General features: G+C 39.3%; 1 protein-coding gene across 3 annotated transcripts in view; it reads left to right on the top strand.

The window, feature by feature from the left end:
• UVRAG (UV radiation resistance associated) overlaps positions 1-16,941 on the top strand; it is a 92,813-nt gene that overhangs the window by 60,814 nt on the left and 15,058 nt on the right. For all 3 annotated transcript variants that reach the window (XM_041422440.1, XM_041422439.1, XM_041422438.1), the window contains one exon: positions 913-991. In XM_041422440.1, the coding sequence (XP_041278374.1) occupies positions 913-991 (79 nt within the window). The remainder of the gene's footprint in view (positions 1-912; positions 992-16,941) is intronic.

The following is a 16,941-nucleotide window of genomic DNA, read 5'->3' as shown; positions in this document are numbered from 1 at the left end:
GCTGTAATCATGACTTGTTAACGTTTAGCTTTAATGATACTATATAATTCTTAAAATTACAAGTGTACTCTCTTATGGGGCTGATGGATGATAAAATTCACTTTGCCTAATCACCTCTCCAGAATGTGTGTTGTTTCTAGTAGATATTGATCTCCTGTATTTGTTATCTTATATTTGAGAGAGACCTCAGTTTCTGCTGTAGGGTGGGGCTTATGTGGGTAATTCCTTCAGCATCTCGATTAGGAGCTGCAGGACATGGTTTGTGAAAAGGTAAAAACTTGATTCATGCTGTAGTTCCCATAAAAATAAAATTTAGCTTGTTCTAAGATTGCTGAATTGACCATGATGACCTAATAACCTCTGGTGCTGAGGAGGAGGCAAAAGGCAATTCTTAGAAGTACAGTGTGCAGCTGTTAAAGCTGTGTGAGAACTGCTTCACTTAAGCAGAGATTCTTTAAGCAGATGTATAAAACTATATTCTTTAGTGCAGAAACTGTCAAAAATTTTCAGTATGTAAGGGACTAATGTTTTAGTTCTCTTGTCTCATGCAGCAGTGCCATGCTATGTTCTTACAAGCTATTTGATACATTTGGGCATTTTAAATGGTAAGCAATATTTATTATGTAGAAAAAATAACGATCAGTAATAAAATGTTTGCAAGGGCTGTAGTGATCTATGATGCTGTGACTCAAGACTTGGGTGCATGTGTGATGTTTGTTGAAAGGAATCACTTCTATTCTGAATGTTGTTCTGGGTTTCCTGAATACATCCTATGGAGGGGTTCCTGGGAGAAGTCAGCAAGGGAAGCTTTTAAAATTTTTACCTTCTCAGAAAAGGAATCTTTTGAAGTTACTTAAGCATCTGAATAATTTCACCTTAAATACTTTCCCCCCCCCTTTTTTTTCCCATCAGATTTCCTTTATATGCAAAAGGAGGGGAGAAGCTTCAGTTTGAATATGGAGTTTATCTTCTCAACAAAAATATAGCACAGGTTAGTACACTTGAGATTATTTTTTATTATTATTTATATGTATTCTCTGCTTCGTGTCAGTATGATGTGAATGTGCATGTGCTGTCCTGTAATGCTGCTCTCTGTGGTGAAAACCTGTGAACTAAGAAAAATATCCTTGAAAACATAATTTTCACTTATCTTCAGCTTTGTGCTTGAGATTTCCTTCTGTGGTGCTTAGAGAAGGACTTGCCAGATAATAATGATTTTTTTTCCTTTTCAAATAGTACATTTTACGAGTCTATAGACTTCACACTGTTTTGAAAACTGTAAATATTCTCATTTTTTTTATTCTGTCACACTTGAAGATCTGTTTGTGTAATTCTTGCTCATGTGTCTTTAATTTTGCTGTATTATTACTTCAGCTAGTACTCTACCCTTACAAGAAAACACAATACATGTAAAATATGAAATATCACAAATGTGTGACTTTTATTTAAAAAGTTCTGTAATCAACCTTACTTCGTTCTTTTTAATGTGTTTTAAGAAAACATCCTTTATTCTGAAAAATGCAAGAGACTTTGCAAAGTTGTATTTGAGATGGCTGCAGTAATACCTGCAGCTAACACATTTGGTATGGAATTCAGAGAATGTTCAGAAAGCTGGTCTTAAAGAGGTCTGACTGTTTCAATTGGTATGTAGTCCTAGGACAGGGTCAGCTGCTTTTATGCTGTCCCTGGTGATGTTCTGTAAAGAAAAACCCACCTGTGATATAAGTACTGCTTAGTTCCAGTGCTTGACTCTCTTGGCCACTAAAGACAGCTAATTTCTGACATTGATTTGAAAGCTGTCTTGCCTTTGTTTATATATTATAATAATCTGATCCATTTAAGTCTCTTCCTCTTTGCAAACTTTTATGCATTGAAAAACTGCTTTTCAACACTTCTCTTGTCTCAGATTCTCCATCTGAATCTACATTTTTCTTGAAATGCAATGCCAAAAGCTGGATACAGTGAGGAACTGTTGCTTTCAAAACATTGAGTAGGATGGGAGATATGCTTCCCAAGTCTTGCCCTTTTATTTCCAGTTCATTGGTTCTAATAGGTTTGTACTCTTAAAAGCCTAGCAGAGTAAATCTTATGATTCTGTGCAACCAACAGCAACACAACAGTCCATTGTGAATTTGTGCAGGTTGTTATGTTTGTTGCAGTTATGGAGACAGGCACGACTGAGCGCACTGAGTTCAAGTGACAACAGCCAATGTTTATTGATGGACACCCCCTTTTACAGGGAATTCAAATTTCCCATGCTTGAACACCTGAGTGGTTGAGATCTCAACACCACCCAGCTCACTGGCCAACTAGCTGTCTGCATTCAGGATTGAATGTGGGGTTGGCTGGCCTCCTCTGAGTTCAAATCCAACATTGTCTTCCCAGAGACTTGTTTGCTTCCACTCTTTAATGAGCTAGACTGGTCAAGTTGGGGTCTATTACAGCCAATTTTAACTGTGCAGCTTCAGACCAGCTGTAGCTGTCACAGCAGGTGATTTGTTTAATTCACATTTTGTATGCTGTATCTTGAATGTATTGTTAAAGATGAACTTTCTTGTTCTTAATCATGTTTCTGCTTTGGTGGCAAAAAAAAACAAAACCAGAGAACTCAGTCTCAGCTTTATGCTGGCTGCATCTGAGCCTATGCCCTATCCAGATTACCTAATTAAAATATTGGATAGAACTGGGGTTCTGTTATTCCAGGTGGAGTCCCATTTTGCCAGCACTTCAGTTGTAGTCATGAACCATTCTTTATTACGCCCAAAGAGTACCTTCTCTATATTCACTTGTACTTCATCAATGTCCCATTTCCCTACCATGCTTGTGAGTATATTATAGCAGAAAATGCCAAGAGATTTAAATTCCAAGAGAAATATGACATTTCTGTTCCTAACCTGTTTGAAATTATATTAGTCTTACAGTTTTATTCTTGAAAAATCTGACCTTTTAATGCATAGTTTCTACTAGTCTTGTTTGTTTTTCCAGTTTTCTCTTCCATCACTTTTTTGCCATTCCTTATCCCAAATTGAAGTAAAAGTTTCAGAGTCTTTCTGTGTTGTTTGTTTTTTGAGCTTGGATTGCATTTACCACTTTGCAGACTTGCCCATGCTTAGTGTATTTTGGACAATAACCTCTGAAATTACTTAAAATCTAAAATATCTTAAGACAAAGTTAATCGAGCCCTACTAATCTTGGAAATTGGCTTAGCCAGGCTGTTAATGTATCTTAGACTATACCTCCTTGTTGGTGGTATTACTAATGGCAGCCAGCTGTTCACACTTGACCTCCAGAGGGGAGATTAGTGAGAAAAAGGAATTAGTCTTTCCCTCAAATGCTTTGCTAGATCTCTCTCTTCATTACTATCAAAACAATGCTTTCCTTAATCTCTGTTTACTAGTTCATTCTGTAACTTGTGAGTCGTGATGCTGCTTGCTTTGCCTTTCGGCCCTTCTTTGTCTTTACCTTATTCTGGAGTTTGCCATTTAGTTATGTGATGCAAGCAAGAAGCTCTGTCATTTTTTTAATCGAAATGATGAATTCTTCATTGAGCCCAGGGTGGTTGTCTTTCCTGTTTGTCCAATTTGGGTTACTTGACACTTGTGCCTGTGGTATTTTTTAATAGAAACTGTCACCACTTCACTTGTTTTCCTGTTTATCTCTTTGACTTGTCCCCTCTGAGTTATTACCACTCTTGGACCTACTGAAACCTCTCATTCGGATTTTTCTTGTTCTGTTTCCAAAGAACTCTGGGTGGTTGAACACACGGTCACTCACCCATGTTGCCTTCCAATTCCTTGCAGTTGGTTTCTGAAATCACTGGCATATGTTTAAACTTAGAAAAGTAAATGAAGACTTTAAGTATGTTTTGGTATAAAAAGAGTTTCCAGCTCTACTTGGGGTCACTGGTGCTGGTGCAAGCTAGTCAGTGGCCAAACTTCGAAGTGGTTAGTAGAACACTAGTGGTTCACGTGTTAATGCTTGAGATTGTATGCTGTTGGATATAAAAACATGATAAAAGTAAATTGGAATTTCTGGGGGTGCTTCTACTACTTATTTAATCATGAAAGTGTTACAATGTCCACATAAACTGTTGTAGTCACCTTTGTTTTGATGTCCTTGGTCAAATACTGCTGCTTTATATAGTTCTGCCAAAGGGAAATTCCACTGTGAAAGCAAAGCAGGTAAATAAAGTGCAGAAATGCACCACAAAACCTCTGTGCTCTGGGACTGACTTGACCTAAAAACCCAGGATTGTCTGGGTTCTGGTATGTTTCTTGGGATGCTGAAACTGTTGAATTTGCATGGCTTTTAGCAGACCTTATGGCTGCTTTCAGAGAAGTCTCCAGATATGCTTAGTTCTTGTGAACGTGTGAAAAATTAAATTTGGACAGAGACTTAGCAGCTGCCTCTCTCTTATCTACAGACCATCACCCAAAGGTGTTTACCTTAATTCAGAGAACCAGTCCTCTTTGTCAGGAATAAATGTAAATCAGTTGCTTAATTCCTTCTGTGGTGTGGGAAGGTTGGAGGTGCCTGGGAAGAATAGTGGTGACTTCACTGGAGCATGAAAACAGGAACCTGGATCTTTATCACCTCACTTGAATCATTCATGCAAGTTTTGAGCACTGTGACAAACAAAGAGCCCAGAAAAATTCAATCAACTTAAAGAAATACTTTGAAATTATTTGTATAAGCTTCCCTGATTTCACAATTTTTTTTTCCTTTTACAATTACCTAGAATTCTGGCAGCAAGGAGAAATGTGAGTGTGGAAGAAGTGAGATGGGATTGATATTAAATAAAATTACTGACTTAAAAGCTCTTCTAGAGATAAAGGGGTACTGTTTTGTAAAACAGCAGGATAATAATACTGGAAACCACATCTTGCACTCAGGAGAATTCAGCTGGAATTAGAAGCAGCTTAGTGCTGGCTTGGTAGAGTTTTTTTTGGAGAAACTTGCTTTGCTGTTACATTCCAAAGTTGAAACAATGTGTGTTAATTCCGAGAGTTCATAATAACTTCCATCTGTATATGAGCACGAATTGTTTCAATACCCATATTTTCTGTTTGTAAAATTGCATCCCTCAAAGTTCACAAAGGAGCTTTTTGAGTTGGATAACATTATCTAAGGCTGTAAATTTCCATTTAAGAGTTCAGCTGTTTGACTCTCTAGCATAGAAACGCAGGGTTTTTTTCAAAGATATATTAGTCACGTCTAATAACACTTAAAAAAAATTCACTATAATTATCAAAGGTGAAATACAATAGAGTTACTAAAAATGGGGGTGAATTGCACAGCTCTCCAAAGCATTAGACATTGGGAGAGCATTCAGCAAGTACTAGCCCCATAAACTCTGTAGCTCTTAAGTTAGTGGTGTGTATGGAGTATCTGAGGAAGCTGAAGCTTTAGTAGGAGAAAGAAGTGAACTCTTGTCCTGGTATTCACAGCACAGTAATTGAGATTACACCATTAAAACCTCTTGTTATGGTGGATAAATATTAGGAAATCCCTGAAGCTTGGTGAGGTTTTTTGTGGGTGATAAGTGAACACAGAAGAGGGTCAAAGTGGCATCTCTCAGAGTTCTGAGTATGTTCTTTGTTCTGAACATAAAATGTGGATGTCACCCAGTTCTGCTGGGGCAGAGACATGGCCTTGTGGAACTGACCTCTCACAAGTGCTTGAGCAGTGGTCTTGCTGCTCTAGGTTTTTTTCATCTCAATAATTTAATTAATTTTTAAACTTTGAAGTAGGGGTTATTGAGAGAGCAGTGGCTTTCAGTTTTGAGTTGCAGGCCTGTAAAAAGAAAGCATCTTTATTGCTGCTTTACTGTCTGCTTTGCTGTCTCTTTCCTTTGTTCCCAGAGCCTTAATTGCTTCAGCCTGACTTCAGTGTAGGTCCTTCATTACATATGATGAGTTGATCTTAATTTAGTGACCATCCTCCCTCAGGTGAGTGAGTCCCTAGTGAGCACACACAGTGTTACTGTGGGAGAATAACTTGCCCAAAATTGTATGCCCAGAAAGTTGAGGATGGTGAGGTCCTGGGACAGGTTGCTCAAAGAAGCTGTGGCTGCTCAATCCCTGGAGGTGGCCAAGGCCAGGTTGGATGGGGCTTGGAGCAGCCTGGTCTAGTGGAAGGTGTCCCTGTCCATGGCAGGAGGTTGGAATGGGATGAGCTTGAAGGTCCCTTCCAACCCAAACAATTCTATGATTCTATATTAAATTATTTCCGTCCTGTATTGGTCGTTATGTCTATTGCATGCATTTATGATGTGTAGCCATTGAGGAGAGCATGTCCATCTTGTTCATCAAAGTTCTAATTTCTTTAGGTATTCAAGAGGTTGTCTCTTGCATGATGCTTGACAGGCATTATTTCTTGTCCAGTTCCTAGATTGCTTGTAGAGGACATAATTTCAATAGAGCTGTAAAACTGGTTTCTTTAGGTACCAGTAAGAAGGGAGTTTACTGCAGCTATTTTCTTGCATGGGGCGGTGAAGTTATTTACATTCTACATGTCAAATGATTTTGCTGTTTCAGTCAGCCACTGAAGGACTTAAAATTAATTTGCCTCTTAATCTGCTGGATTTCTTACTCTAAGTCTTATCTCAGGTTTACCACAGAACCAGAGGGCATCTGTGTGACTGTTGTGAGACCTCTTTTATTCTTTTGCTGTGACCTTGGTCACTATCTCCATCTGGTTTTATTTGACATGGCCTCAGGAGTGGTGGTCTAAATTAATGTCTTGTCTAAATTAATGGCTCTTGGAAACCAGACTTGTAAAACCAGGTGTCAAATAATTTGGAGCATTTTACAACTCTGTGTTTTCCTACAGCCAACCCAAAGAGTGAATGTGTCTAGTTTTACCTCAGTTCATAGAATCATACAGCAGTTTGAGTCGGATGGGAACTTGAAGGCCATCTTTTTTATGGGTAGGGACACCTTCCCTAGACCAACATCCTCCTTACACCAACCCTAGACCAAGTTTCTCCAAGCCCTGTCCAACCTGGCCTTGAACACTTCCAGGGATGGGGCAGCCACAGCTTCTCTGGGCACCCTATGCCAGGGCCTCACCACCTTCTAAGAATTTATTTCTAGTATCTAATCTAAATCTGCCATCTTAGTTTAAATATCTTCCCCTTTTCCTATCCCTGTCTACCCATATAAAAAGTTCATAGTTGGTATTTGTTAGCAGAGTCTCTCTGCATATGGCGTTAGATAGAGCATCATCTTCCAGGCATCACTTCCAAGTTTAGTGAAACCTGTGGAATTTGTTACACTGTATGAAATAAGGTTATTTTTTCTTCTGTTCAGCCTGAATGCCGTGCTCAGGATTGTTTCACAGAGAAGGCTTCTTTTCTCATCCTCATTTGTTTTGTCAGACCATAATTGTGTTGTGTTAGACTGATACTCCTATTCACATTGGCATCACTTGCTCAGCCCTGGCCAAAGAATAGTTCTGCTTTCATCTGACAGTCATTAGCAACACATGAACTTTGCTATTTGATATGAAAAAAAAAAAAAATCACTTTCTTGTCAGCTCCCCCAAGATTGTTTTTCTCATCAACAGAGTACAGATCCAGGTAAGTAACTAATGTCTAGCCCTCCTCTTGTGTGTCCATGGCCACCGTGTCCACATGGTGGCAGATGGCATTTACGTGCTTTGTGTAATGTGCTTGAGAAGCTGAGCGGCCAATGCTGCTTTCCTGGGAATGCTGCTTTGTGGGGGAGTTGCCTGTCTAATGCATAAGTAACATTCATAGAACCATAGAGGAAAACCAAAATTCTTGTTATATTGTAGGTGTAATTAAAGTGCCATCTTCCTAATTGCTGCATAAAATTAAAGTTGAATGCTTATGTGCTAGTGCCATATGTAAATGGCTGAACTGAAACTCAGCTGTTAAACATGAAATGAGACAAGAGGTTCAGTTTCTGGTTCTGTTAGACTATCAAACATTAGAGAAAATCAGCTTTATAATAGAAACTAAAAACTTTTCCATGGGAAGTTGAACAGCAGAAATGTTTGGCCTAGAAATTTGTTTTGGCAATAAACACTAAGGAGCAGTCTTTTAAGAATTCTGTAGGTAGTGGTGTATATGCAGTGGATATGACCCTTTGAGTGCAGGATACTGTGACTTGCACACTACATCTTTTATGAGGCCCCTAAACTAAGATCATAAAACATACATTTCAGAAGGAATGCACTATCTAAATCCTAGGTCAATTTAGCTACATACAGAAAAGTGTTCTTCAAAGAGCATAGGTTGAAGCCAGAGTCTAGTCCTTGTCTTGTGAAGTGCCAGGCTTTCATTTCAACATTCAGAGGAAGGAACTGCACCTGAAACACCACAAAGTACCTTCTCCAGCTGTGTAGAGCCAAAAGCTCTTAGGAGAGGTTTCATTCCTGAAACTTTCCTGGGGTAACAGTGAGCTGATACTTAGCCAGATCATTTAGAATTGGGGAATTTATATATGTTTTTTGCAAACTTTTTGGAAAGGCTTTCTTTTTTCCTTTCCTATCACCCATGCCAAGAAAAAAATAGGTTGAAATGAGACTGGATTAGCTGTAACTGAAGTCCTGGCTTTCATTCAGCTGAAAGCCTGCCTATCCTTGTCTGTAGGCAAAGGCCAACATTAACTTGCTCTGTGAAGGAGCAGATCTTGGTTGTTCAACTCGTACAGATCCCAGCACTTGCAGCCTAAGCCCAGGCAGTGCTGGAGGCTCCTGCAGCTGTGGTGGGATGACCAGTGTGGTTGAGTGACTGGAGGGATGAAGCACTTCTCATATATGGACAGGCTGGGAGAGCTTGGTTTTTTCAGACTGGAGAAGAGACAGCTTGAGGAAGACCTCAGAGCCCCATCCAGTGCCTGAAGGGGCTCCAAGACAGCTGAAGAGGGACTTTGGAGAAGAGCCTGGAGTTACAGAACAAGGGAGAATGGCTTCCCACTGCCAGAGGGTGTGGCTAGATGGGATATCGGGCCGAAATCCTTGGCTTTGAGAGTGGTGAGGCCCTGGCACAGGTTGCCCAGATGCTGTGGCTGCCCCACCCCTGGAAGTCTTTGAGGCCAGGCTGGACAGGTCTTGGAGCAGTCTGGTCTAGTGGAAGGTATTTAGGCCTGTTTTGGTTTGGAAAGACAGGTGTCTGCTAAAGAAGGCAGGAGCCTCTCCTGAAATGGAAAATGTAAACCCTCTCCTTCTGAATTGCTGTAAATTTTAAATTAAGGGGCTTTCAGGCAAAAATATGGAAGCAGGAATAGCAGTTGTTTATTAGGGAAGAAAATAAAAGGATAAAATAAACAATGCACACTGACAGAGTCAGAATACAGCCTGACACCCTGTTGGTCAGGGTGTTGGTAGCAGTCCAATTGGAATTGTGGCTGCAGTCCTCCTGGAATGTCAGGTGTGGTTCTGTTGGAGCAGGGATCCTGTAGAAAGGGTGTAGTCTTCCTCTGAAAATCTACTGGAAGAGGCAGCTGTTCTTTTGGGAAATCCAGGGGAGAAGCCGTGCTGGTTTTCCAGAACCTCAAGATTATATCCGGGTAGGAATGCTTGGATCCTCCCTCTGGGCAGAGCATCTCACAATGGGATGCTGTAATTTTATCAGTCATGCAGTGACATTCAGTAGCCTCTTATCAGCAGATGTCTCTCCTGAGAGAGGATTGGTTGTGGAAGAGATAAGGAAAACTGCCCACTGAACAGAAGACAGCTGCATACAGATGGCAAATAGAATACATCTTGCCTTGTAATCTGGGACAAGGCCCATGGCGGGGAGGGGCGGGGTAGGACTGGATGAGCTTAAAAGTCTTTTCTAACCCAAACTGTTCCAGTTTTCTGTGAGTAGGAGAGGTGGCATCACAGCTGTGCTTAGAGTCAGTCAGTCCTCCAAAATGATTTTGTGGGACCAGCCTTGCAGGCATTTTCTGTGTATTACATAGCTTGTACTGTGTAGCTGTAATCATCTCTGTGCATTAGCTCTTCAGACTAAAAAGGTTCCTAAAAAAATTAGTATGTTTCTAAAATAGAACCAAAATTGAGTAATCAAAGGGCAAATAAATTCCTGATATAGTTAATTTGACATAAACACATGTTGTCTGCCAGGTTCAGCTGCTTTGTAGTGTATATACGTTCCATGTTACAAAATTGAAAGAGATAGGGAGGTGGGAAATCTGTTATCAAGCCCTGGCACGATGTATCAGTGTAGGAAAAAGCTGCAGTGTATAGTTTTTCCTAACAAGTTGGGTGTGTGCACTGGAGGCAAAGCTGGACATTCAAATATAAAGTGTTCACATCTGTGGAATTCCAGGTCCTGCTTGGTAAGCCTGTTTCTTCCTTCGGAGCCTTCTCTCTTTCTGCCATGTGGCCCATTTCTTAATGGGAAAGAGAAATTATGGTAAAATGCACCTAATTTCTTAAAACTTCACTTGCTTTAATGCATAAAAAAATCTTCTTATCTCTTTATTTGCAAGCAAGTAACAATCTGTGACTTGTGGGGTTTAGATTTTTTTTTTCCCTGACCTTCTGTTATTTTCAGGTTTCCCCCCCATATTCTGTCTTCTTCTGTTATATAATTTAATATATATGTTCTGTCCTCCTTGGGTTAGGGTTGGTCTCATACTTCTGTGCTTAAGATTTGGCACATCAGGGCACAAAACCTATTTTGAACGCTTTTGGTATGTCAGCTACTTAATCATCTATAAATGCCTTTCAGGTTTTTTATATACTGGGGTTGAAGTTTGGAGCAAGTTGTTCTCCAGCAAATGGAATCAAAGGGTCTCATATGTATGGGCTCATTCCATTCACTTTTTGGTCAGTCCAGAATGTTTGGAAATCCAGAGCTTTAAAGTATTTTGGTTTTCAAGAGACTGGAAATACTGAAGGGGTTAGTGCAGCTCTCTTTGCTGGCCTTGTGTGTAATTCATTTGAATATTTGTGAAGTTAATATTATGTAATTAGGAAAAAACCAAGCTCTGCTTCATTTTAGCATGTATAAGCTGATGTTTTCAGGAAGACCAGTGCTGAGCTGTCCTTGGTTTAATGCTTTCTGACCTCAGCTTTTAAGTTTGAAATACCATCCATCATATGGGAAACCATTTCCTGTGTTGGTGTGTTTTACTGACAAGTGGAGTTCACTGAATGCTGGTGTTATCCTGATAGGAAGCAAGTCTTTCATAGGTTAAACTGTTCATTCTGTACTCCTCAAATGAGCGGGCTTCCCATTTGATTCACAATCTAATCTTTTTTTAGAAGTCAGTCTCTTTTGTTTACTGACAGTAATGTAATAGATACCTGGAAAGCAGTTCAGCTGAAATGCAAGATGTGGCTGGGAGCAGAGAATCCCCAAATTCTTCTTCCATTTAAGCTCTGTGTCATGGGCTGAATCACTTGCTCTTTGAGTAAAGCTTTCTTGAAGCAAAAGCCTTTTCACCTGAAAGAGCAGGGTTCACAAACCTGGATGAATGAATGGCCAGAAGCTCAATTTCACCCATTTTAAAACAAGGGCTTTCTCAACACAACATGAAAGAGCAAATAGCTGAAAGATTTTACAATATCTAATGGAGCTCATTGTTTGCTCACTGAAATAATTCTGCGGGTTCCTTTCCTGTAATATCTTAAGGTAGAGGGTAGAGCTGGACTGATGTCATATGTGAAAATTACCTGGTTTTGGAGAGGATTTATTGAAATGTGGAAGTAACAGAGAAATGGAAGAGGAGTGTGTAGCCCTGTAACCCTAACCATACATTTTCTCTGATTTCTATCCAGGACAGGGTAGGAGAGTTCTCTGTACATACCTGTGTATTCCCTGAAAATATTGTCCTTCTGGTATTTGTAGGTTCATATATAGGTAAAAAACAAACTTCAGGTATGCAGATTACATTTGGGGAGCTAAACACACAGAGAAAATGTAATTTTTAAGATGGAGGCACAGAATGTTACTTATCTTTCCCCCTTTGACTTTTGCATGTCTGACCTCTTGTTCTGTGCCTGATGTAATGATTTTTAATACAAAAGCTCAGGATGAATGAAGTCACTGGAAATAAGTGTACCCATTTCCTATAATCCAGTGAACATCAATTAGTGATACTGAACCCTTTTGAGAAGCTCTGACCTGAATCTGTAAAGGTTATGTGCTCTATAGTTTCATCTCATCAAGCTATAAATGCACCAAGACTGCAGTAAGCATGGTTTTAGTTATTTGAGTGCTTCACAGAGGAGTGGGGGAGGCTTTTTGGATGCTTGGAACTGCTCTATCTTCTAAATTGCCTTTTAAAATATTCTTTTATGAAACAGTCATGGCATATGAGGTGTACCTTTATGGGCATGGGGGCCCATATATGTTGGTTTTTGTAACAAGCCCAGTAACTGCTAAGTTTTACAGGAATGCTTTACTTATACGAGTGGCTATTTCTCCCAGCCTGTCTTTGACAATGGTTCCCCTTAATGGACACCAGACTGAAACCATGAAGGCTAATGTTTGAGACCTCTCTGGAGGGGTGTTGTGTTTACTCTCAAGAAGAGTTTCATATATAGCAGTGAGAGAGTTCTTGAGGAAATGCAGCTTTTTGACTTATCTAAATGTTTAGTTCCACAGTGTGTTCTACATGTACTCAAACACATACTCCTATTTCCTTATTTTCTTGAGGTCTATCTCCAATAAACACTATCGCTGTGAAACCGAAATCCAGTATGAAATATTGCTGAAGTTTTAAAAATAAGAAGAAAACTGCTTCATAAACATTTCGTAGAATAGTGTAAGTTGCTGTGCGTTTAGAATTCAGGCTGCTGCTGTCTTTGAATAAAGATCAGACTTTATGTTTTGATGGATGCAAGAGGAAGAAGCAGCTTAATGTAATTCTGGGACAAATCAAAGAAGCTAAAAGGGAATTAGGTCTGTTATCAGATGAGAATATAGTTTTCCTGATCATTCTGAACCATTCCTGTATGTAGATTTCATGCATGAATTTCCCCTGCCCTTCACATGGAAGTGATTTAAAATTCTTCAGGCTGACAGGAGAGGAAAGGAGACAGGCTGTTCTTGGGGCAGGAAGAACCAGTGGTGAGAAAACGTTTCCGTCTCAATTTGATGCAGTTTGTGAGAACTGAATCAGCCAGAGAGCTCTGTGAGGACATTTTGCTCTAATGTAGAGATGAATGTTTCTGAATTGTACTAGTGACTGTCTTGGTCCAGGGACTGTGTCCACTCCAGCGTTAGTTATCTCTGTTACAGGTCAAAGTGAGAAAGTGACGGGCTGTCAACATCAGAAGGACATTGACCTGTTAGAGCGAGTCCAGTGGAGGCTATGGAGATGATCCAAGGGCTGGAGCCCCTTTGCTCTGGAGACAGTCAGGAGAGTTGGGGGTTCAGCATGGAGAACAGAATGCTCCAGGGGACCTTAAAGCCCCTTCTAGTGCCTAAAAGGGGCCCCAAGAGACCAGGAGAGGGACTGGAATGACAGGACAAGGGAGAATGGCTTCCCACTGCCAGAGGGCAGGTTTAGATGGAATATTGGGCAGAAACTCTTGGCTGTGAGAGTGGTGAGGCCCTGGCACAGGTTGTCCACAGAAGCTGTGGCTGCCCCACCCCTGGAAGTATTCAAGGCCAGGCTGGACAGGTCTTGGAGGAGTCTGGTCTAGTGGAAGGTATCTAGGCCCATGGTGGCGGGGTTAGGACTGGATGAGCTTAAAAGTCCTTTCCAACCCAAACCATTCTAGGATTTTGTGATAACAGGAAATTATCTTATTGACATCAGCACCTCCCTTGTAAATGTGGGACAAATCAGGTTAGTTCAGACTAAGCATGCTCTAGAAATAACTGGTTATAAGTATCCTTCAATGGTATAGCATAAAATGCAGTTATCTCCTCTTACTGCTTTGGTTGCTTTTTGTGCGCCTTATTTGCTATTGCTAAATTAAAATTCTGGTGGGAGTCTTTTAAGATGGTTTTAGTGAAGGCTTTAGGCACGCTGGGTTGGCTTGAGGTACTTGAAAGAGTATGTTCAATGGATTAATGAAGGACAAGGATCTTCAAGGATGTGGATGTAACTTGCTTTCTTGTTTGTTTAGTACTCCTGAATGTGTTGCAAAGTAAACATCTGCTTTTCAGGTGCAACTGGGAGACATACACAGGCATATAAAGATAAATCATAATAACTATTGAGAGAGCTGTTATATTTGAGCACTTCTCTTGCTTGGATGAGGGCTGTCACTACTGTAGCAGTCCTCTATTTGCTCCTTCTGGAAGCAAGATTGAGAACTTCAAGACTTGTTATAATCACAGTGGTTATTTTTCTTTTTTCAGCTCCTACTACCTCAAGACTCTTAAAAAAGTTTTAAAAACCCTTTTGTTGTGTTTACTTCCAAACTGTAATTGATGCTTGCTGGTAGTCTTTTTAAGTATAAAAAATGAAAATTATTTTTAGATGCTTAGTTTGGAGGTACATTATCTAAAGAACTATTGATACCACAACATGTTTCACTAATGTTGTAGCTTAAGGGTTTTTCAGTAAACCCACTTAGGCGTTCAGAGCTAGAACTAGACAGATTCAGTAAAACAAAGGCAAGCAAAAAATTTTATAATTGCTCCCAAAAGATATAAACACACACAACTGTTTATATAGCAGCAGGCCTTATTTCACTGATTCCCCATAGTTGTTTATATAGCAACAGGCATTATAACAACACCATTTTCTTTATTGCAGTGCTTAGTAATCTGAATCTCTGCCAGTGTTCTGTTATACTCTGACAAAGTCACCCAGACTCTTGTAAAACAATTAACTATGTCATTTTATTAAAACTTCTAAAATTTAATATTTCTGTTTGACATTCTTAGTATTTCAGTGTTTGACGTTCTCTGAAAACCTTATGCAAATGCTTGGCTTGTGACCAGCTCTTCAAATTTGATTGAAACAATAGTTTTGTTTCTATTTTTCTCTGTAGGTTTTCACATTTGTGGAGCAGATGTTTTTTTTTTAGAAGTTCTTGATGCTATCAAGAGAAACTCCTCATATAGCTGAAAATACTTCAAAATTGATTTTGACTGCCTTAATATTGCAAGATCTTTGCACAATGTAATAGTGGGTTGAGTCCGCCTATTGTGTAGGTACAGGTACTGCTTCAACATCGAGAACCAGTTGCCTGCAGTGGGGACTAAGGGAAGTCCAAAATACAGCAGATTTTGGCATAGACTTGAATATTATGCACAATATGTACTAAAGTGGCAGCTATTTTGAGCTTTAATAACATATCCTGCCTGTTAGACTGCTTCCACTTAGAACAAGAATATGGCTGGGGAAACAATGTGAGAAATAATGAACAGGTGAGGGTAGAATTGGAGTCATTCTGCACTCCCCACAAAAAAAAAAAAAAGATAATTGTGCCCAGGTACTCTGTGGTTTCTGGCTGGAAGTAAATGTATATGCTTGTATGCTATTAGTTATTAAATACTGCTGCAAGAATTAGGGCAGGAAGTGGACAGTTGTTTTTTGCACATAAATGCAGGATATCATTGGTTTTTCTTAAGAGCAGGCATAGAGTGGCAAACCTCCTAATTTTGATCTTTGAGTGCAACCTGCAATGAATAGAAAGATAACTAAATGGTCTCTTTCAAAGCAAACTTGATTGAAAAACTTCAGTAGTCCTAGTACCTCTTATAGACTTTATAGGAAAGTAACTGAACTTTTGCAGGTTTGTATTTTAGTTAGTTAACAAATTATATATCTCTACTGGTAGATTTGATGAATGAACATTTTGCTGTGGAATTTAGGAAGGCAGTAATCTTTTCTGTTGTCTAACATGATTTTAGGTCATGAATTTAAGTCTAGCAATCCAGCTGATGAAATGAATCCTTCCTGTTTGGGAGCTGTTTGGTTGGCAGTGGAGTAGAGATGCTCAGATTGGAGCTGTTCACTGCTGGTTCACTCACCTTCCAGTGTAAGTTCTGACCATTGCAGAGAAGGAAATACAGGTAGAAACTGGAGCAGCTGAATATTATTTTTTCTCATCTTAGAGTGTAAAATAATTATGCCTATTTTGTTACAATTTAACTTCAGTTTGTCATGCCTCATCTACAGCTAATGCTGTGGTTTTGTTGGTATTAGTCTTTTAAGGAAATTTAGTCTTTAAACACTTAGAAAGCCAATGCAAGTTTTTTAAGAATAAATCTTACCTTTTGCTCTGAGAACCACTGTTTTAAATGCAGCTTATTTTAACTTATGGTTTTCTGTGATGTTGGGATATAGGTATAATAGAAAATACCCACTGGTATGATTAGCTGGTTTTATGTAGAGAAGTTGGCCTTAAAGTAAATGTATTATCCTATTTCTTGAGGTTTCTCTGTACAGATAATTCTTTAAATTCTTCTGCCTTGAACTGTTCATAAAATGTGATGCATCTTGTCTCCTATATGTTGTTTCTGTGGAGTAAGTGTTGCTAGTGACAAATATGAGAGCAGCACTTGGGAAAACAAAGCTGTGCATAGGAGCTAAATATTGGTATAGAAATCAGAATTAATATTTTATCAGTGGAACATTTTTAATGATTTATTCAAAGTTCTGTGGAGAATACATGGTCTTCTATGTGAACACAAGTCTTGGACATCTCTTCACTCCAATTAAAACAGGATGTAATATCCTGAAGAAACAATCTGATCTTTAAAATGTTAAATAAAATGCTGCTTTTGAAAATTATTGCATTGGAAATGTAGTGTGGAGATGGGTGACTTGTAATAGCAACAATTGAAATTTTAACAGTTTTTTAGGAGAATCAAGACAGCACATGGTTACCTCTGTCTGCTCTTGTTTTCCTGCCCTTTTAATTCTTATGAGCAAAGCAGCTTCTCCCTACATTTTTCTCTTTTTAAAATTGATTTTGATGTTAAGAAGTACTTGTGTGAATCCTACTGTAACAAGTTACAGGGAATCATAGAGTGGTTTGGACTGCAACAGACCT

This window comes from Onychostruthus taczanowskii, unplaced genomic scaffold, assembly GCF_017590055.1.
Source record: "Onychostruthus taczanowskii isolate IOZ18803 unplaced genomic scaffold, ASM1759005v1 scaffold73, whole genome shotgun sequence".
Lineage (NCBI taxonomy): Eukaryota > Metazoa > Chordata > Aves > Passeriformes > Passeridae > Onychostruthus > Onychostruthus taczanowskii.
This window is presented reverse-complemented; position numbering and strand designations above follow the sequence as displayed.